Consider the following 6,319-nt stretch of genomic DNA (forward strand, 5'->3'; position numbering starts at 1 on the left):
GGAGCGCTCTTATCATCCACATTTAAAACTGTCCTGAAAACCCATTGTTATCGTTAAAGTCTTTTCCTAACCAACTTTTTATGCCTGCTATTGCATGGATTTATCTTTTGTTGTTCTCTTTTGATGTAAAGCACTGTGTGACTTTGTCTAGAAATGTGCTATATAAATGAATTCATTATCATTATCATTATCATCACCATCATACATCATCTCATTCTGGCCAATCACAATTTGCGTCCTCACTTAATATAAATAAATAGTAAAAGTAGTAGATCCACAAGCTCAGAACGTGTCATTTGTGGATCAGCTACTCTGATGCTTTTGTGTGACGCTTTAGTATGATCATTTAGGGCCAACCAAAAAAGGTTAGAATCGAGATAAGAGGTTTCTGCCCAACAGCAACGATATATATATATATATATATATATATATATATATATATATATATATATATATATATATATATATATATACACTGTAGTGTATACTAATTAATAACTTTCATTCCATCGTATCATCAGCTTGCTTCCATGAAAACACACAAGCATTTCTACTTTGATATGAATCATTCTGGCTGCAGTGTGTTGTTATATCAGTTCATACGACAGACAGACAGGTAAATAGAAACCGTCAAATTGAGGCAGAGCGACTGAAACAGACACATTCACATACTCAAATGTGCGCACACACAGCACGTGTACACACACACACACACACACACACACACACACACACACACACAGTTCCTCAATCAAATAGGGCATAGTAATTGAAAAATCTGGGACAATGCCGTTTTGATGAGAGAGCAAGTTCAACACACAGCCATGCACACCGGTACATGCAATTACACAAACACCCACACAGGCGTGCACACACACACACACACACATACACACACACACAACAAAACATGTATTTTTCATTTAAAATTAGGGAAAACTCTAACCCCAACCCCTAAACCTACCCTCTAAATGCCCTAATCCTGACCACGACCTGTTCTAATAAAAACATAAAATTCGACCATGAAGCCATACCACCATTTGTCTTGTGAGTGCAAGGAAAATTGTTCTCACGTCTCATTTCTCATATTTTTCTACACTTTTCTACACACACACACACACACACACACACACACACACTTCATTCTGGTGGGTGGCCAGACATGTAAGTGGGTAAAAAGCGGCAGCGTTGTAAATGAGGTGCACTCGTTTCGCACACAGCTTGCTCCTGAAGAGAGCCGGTGGGGAGGGAAATTGAATTTGAAAGAGAGGGGGAGAACGCTGCCAACAGGTGACACTGGCGTGATGATGCTTTGACCCAACACACTCTGAAGTGGAGTACACACACATACACACACACACTCACATCACTACATCGATACACCCCACTGCCACCAAGTTAGTATGAATTATACATGAATATTGCTGCGGCAGTTGTCGGGCAGAAACCTCTTATCTCCATATTTTTACTTTTTGTGTTTTTTGTGAATGAACGCCCAACTTGATCATACTACAGCGTCACACAAAAGGATCAAAAGTACCAGACCGACAAGCTCGAAACGCGGCGCAAAGCATCACGTTTGAGCTGGTTGATTTTCTACTTTGGCTACTTTTGAATCCTGAAAGGTAACAGTCACTGACCATTTGGTTGCCTTACTCGTAGGATATTTGTGCTGCCCCGATGAGAGTGCCGTTTCCTCATGCAGATCGGCTACTTTGGCCGTTTGAGTACACACACACGTACTGCCGCTCGTTATTACGCGGCAGAGAAAGTTGTTATTATGAGGGTCAGCTTAGCATTTTCTTGCCCGCTTCAGCGTGATGCCCTACGCACAGTGCGTATTGCGCGTTTGCGTAGCGGCGACACTGGTAACAGTTTTGGACATACAAGGTTTCCACCTAGACAGAGTCGATATACTGTAGTACAGCATGGGAGGTGTATGGAGAGGAGTTAAAAAATATATTATAATAATACGTACATTTATGCCAAAAACTAAATGAAATTCTGAAAATGTTTTCACAAATTGTATTTGCGACATAAATAGCCTATGTGAGATTATTTTGGAAATGGAATATAAGTATTATTGGATGACAGATTAGCCTCACACACATTATTCATTATAATTATTTGCATGGAAAAAATAGGAATTTTGTTGGAACAACTAAAACGACACAGTGCACAGGAATAGCACAAAAACCAGAGCTCTTAATTAACATGGCTTCTGAAGTTCTTTGAAACACTCAACAACGTTCGTTACCTTTTTAATATTCTGCCTACACACCAAATCTGTGATAACAATATGGATAATTCAAGATTAGAGCAATTTATGCAATTCTATTAATTATCTCATCTCAGCTACAATTTAACCATGGACCAGTATCATCGAGACAAAACCACCCACGCAAAAATAATAACATTCACACAAATAACATTTCCCTTTGCATCCAATGCAAATAGTCTCCGACTGCATACAATGTAGGCTAATGAAGTGCTTTTGTTTTTCCAAGAGGCAGGCAGGCAGGCAGGCAGGCAGACAGACAGACAGACAGACAGACAGACAGACAGACAGACAGACAGAGCTCTATACCCGACCATCTCGCCCCTGCAGCCGTACAGATGTGCCATACAGATGTGCCAGCATCGTTCCTCGCACATAATTCAATGCATTTGAAAGCAAACCAAACAATGAGCATTATTGTGAATTCATCATGTTATGAATTTCGCAAACGCGCCACATACTATAGTCAAGAGCATAATGTTTATTGTACCTTTAACAACAATTTAAACTCTGAGATTATTACACATGTAACCAAATGGACCCTTCAGAGTTAAATTAATGAAACCCTGTGGGCTTAAATATTGTCTGTGGCCTACTATTTGTGCCCTTGGCAGTAAGTAAGTATCTGCACACAGTGCACTGTTCACAAAACACTTCTGGTGTGCAGTGGTGTGTGTGTGTGTGTGTGTGTGTGTGTGTGTGTGTGTGTGTGTGTGGGGGGGGGGGGGGGGGGGGGGGGATACTGGGAGAGCCAATCAGAAGGCAGATTGGATGTCAACTGTGAGGTTACCTTCAGTATTCAAATACGGAGCTCAGAGTGTGAGCAGCACAGCACAGCACAGCACATGCACACCTCACCTCATGCTTGTGCCTCAGTGCACATGCATGGCAACACACACAGCTCCCGACAGACAGTTAGGGACAAGGCTTTAATAGCCTTTTTAGACCGAATGGAAAACAACTTGGTAATATATAAGTCGTTATTTTTCGCCATTCACGCAGATATAAAAGTCATTATAATAATAGTATTTTCAATGGGAAAATACTCGGAACCGGAACAGCGCGTCCACAGAACACGTTTGTCTGTTCAACGTCAATGTTTTTTTTAATTGATGGGGGGGATGACTCGAAACAAAACAGACGTTAATTAATTGAAAGCATTGTTGTTTTAAACGAACAATGTCCCGTAAGGTTAAAAATAATAATAAAATCTTTATAGAAAATAATGTTTTGCGTTTATATCACTATTGAATTGGCCTATTATGTCCAAATAAAACACTTCCATAACAATTTATGGAAAAGAAGGCTCAATTTTTTTACCCAGTCAACTTGTCTAAAATATGACGTTATTATTATGAATCTTCCCAATCCTTTGATAATTCGCAAGGCTGTGTTCAACAACACTAACATCAAAACACCTGCTCATTCGTTATTCATTAAAGTCACATTTAGCGAGCCGCAGCTGTGCGTTACAAATTACAATACATGCTCATTTATATAGCCTACTCAGTTGTACAACTAAGTAACCTATATCTTGTTAGGACTATTACCAGAACAAGCCAGAACAGAAGCTACAGAACTTTGGTGTGTTTTGGTGTTATTTCTTTACCTGCGTCCTGCCCAGGCCTGCTGCTCCTCCGCTCTGCGGGCTCATGGAGTGGTTGTGGTTCCGGTGCTGTCCTCCCCATCCGCCGTGGGGGTGGTGAGGGTGCACCCCACCGGCACCGTACTGAGAAGAGCCATGAATGTCCTTCCCGACGCCCATGGCAGCCTGCTGCTGACCGCCACCACCACTGTAGTCCTGGTAAGCGCCTCCGTAGCCTCGCATCATGGGACTCGGAGAGGTCAGCAGCTGGTTGAGGGTCGGCGTGGCGCCGGAGGGATGCGGACCCTGCTGCTGCTGAGTCTGTCCGGGGAACCTCTGGAAGCCCCCGGGGGACGGGGAGGAGGAGGAGGCGGTGAGGGGAGCCTTGGTGCCGCCGTGGCCTCCAGCTGAGGACGAGGAGTTAGTGCCCTGCATCATCTGGCGAGAGGACGCAATGGCGTAGGCCGCGCCGCCGGGCCCGTAGCCCGCGGCCCGGTACGCAGCCGGGTAGTGGTGGTTCTGGTGGTAGTGGTGGTTCTGGTACCCCGCCGCCGCGGCCTCATGGTGGGAGTTCTCCATCATTCCCCCCAACGCTCCTCCTCCGCCGCTCTGCTGCTGTCCGCCATGTTGCTGCTCGTAGCAGGGCCTCGATGGCGCGTAATAGTTGTTGTTAAACTCGTTGTTGCTGTTGTTGGTGGCCTGGGGGCTGCCGCTGATTGGTCCTAAATTGGGGTGCTCGTACCTGCTGGGGCCCATCACCCTGTTGTCCCCTCCCCCGGGGCCCATCACCCTGTCCCCCGCGGGGCTCATCATCCTTTCCCCCCCGGCCCCGGGGGGTTTACAGGTGCCATCCTCGTCACCTTTGCCCTGCAGCATCATCTCCATCTCCCCCTGGAGGTTCTCCTTCCCCCCGCCGTGGTGGTGTTGTTGCTGCTGCTGGTTGTGATCCGTGTTGTTGTTGTTGTTGACGTTGTTAGTTTGCATCTGGCGCTGCTGATGTGGCGGAAACTGGTTGAATTGTTGCTGCGGAGGAGCGGGATCTCCTCCGCCGCTGCTTCCAACGACATATTTCAGCTTGTTGTGGTGGTTGGATGATATCAAACCCGGTTCCAGTTCCACCGCCGGCGCGGAGGATGCGGCGGTGGAATTATTAGTAGTAGTACTCGACGGGTTCTTCCCGCCGTCCTTCTCCAGAACGTCCTTGTTGTTATTGTTGTTGTTAGCCGTGGTGGAAGTTGAGTGGACCATGTTGCTGAGCTCGGTTCTGTGGATGAGGTGATGGTGGTCTACATTATTCACCAGCTCTCCTCCAGAGGCTCCCAGCATCGGTGTTCCTGCTGTCCGTTGGACGGTTCCTCCTCCTCCGCCGCCGCCTCCCGATTTCCCAGAACTGAGCTCCGAGGAGCCCAAACTGCCCGATAATAATTTCTTGTTGTTGTTGTTTTTGTTGTTAGTTCTGTTTAGAACTGATGATGCCACTTGCGCGGCCATTGTCACTTCTTCAACATCTGACTGACTGACGCGCAACGACAGGAACCCCGCGCGCGGACAGCCTCGCGCATACACACAAAAAAAAAGAAAGACAAAAAGAGACGAGAGAAAAACACGCACGGCACGTGCACAATACAAATAATATTCAGTGTTTGTTTGGGTTTAGTTGTTTTTTTTTTTAAGCAAAGAGCTTTTGTTCCTGTGTGACGCTCGCTGCTGGCTGTGGTTCTTCTGGTTGTTTGTGTTGGACCGACCGTGAGACGCGTCGCTGACAAGCGGCGAGGAGGGACGCGTCAGCGGCGCGGCTTCATCATGGTGGTGAAAGTTACTCCGTGGGGTTTAAAATGAAACTTTTCCTTCCCTCTGAGCTCCTCCATCCCGGGTTGTCGGTGAATCAATGTGAGCGGCGTCTCCCGGAGCTCCCGTGGCCCAGCATGGCCCAGCACACCGCGCGCGCGCACACATACACACTGACTGACTGCACACACAGCTCAGCTCGGCTCGGCACGGACGAGAGACAGACCAGTTTATCCACCTCCCGGCTGCTGCTGCTGCTGCGCGCCACGCATGGAAAACCCGGACTGGAGCAGTGGAGCACGTATGAATACAATTATTATTAGAACTCAAATGCTCAATCAATCATGTTGTAATCATGTGTACTTCACATTACTTGTGTATTATTTAAAGTAGGCGGCGGCCTACACATGATTGATAAGACAATTTATTTTGTATAGACAATTTTACATGGAGGTGCCCTAGCCCTGTGCCCACTCTTCCAGTGTTTACGGTTCAGTATTATTACCAATGTAACTCCCATAAGTCCCAAATTCATCCATGGACCATTCGTGTACAAAATGGATCCACCAAATTTCCTCAATCTGTTAACATTTGTACAACATACATACGTGACTCGGAGTTGGGGACTTTTACTGTGCAGCGTGTGTACTGTAGTGTAGGCTAGCTGC

At 46.2% G+C, this 6,319-nt stretch overlaps 1 protein-coding gene across 1 annotated transcript in view; it reads right to left on the minus strand.

The window, feature by feature from the left end:
• Positions 1 to 5,823, minus strand: part of LOC310878185 (AT-rich interactive domain-containing protein 1B-like) — a 240,202-nt gene extending 234,379 nt beyond the window's left edge. Inside the window, exon 1 of the mRNA XM_083792341.1 lies at positions 3,888 to 5,823. Within this exon, the coding sequence (XP_083648467.1) occupies positions 3,888 to 5,354 (1,467 nt within the window). The 5' untranslated portion in view covers positions 5,355 to 5,823. The remainder of the gene's footprint in view (positions 1 to 3,887) is intronic.
• Between the last annotated feature and the right edge of the window lie 496 nt (positions 5,824 to 6,319).

Source organism: Protomyctophum parallelum, assembly GCF_964188405.1.
Source record: "Protomyctophum parallelum genome assembly, chromosome: 20".
NCBI lineage: Eukaryota > Metazoa > Chordata > Actinopteri > Myctophiformes > Myctophidae > Protomyctophum > Protomyctophum parallelum.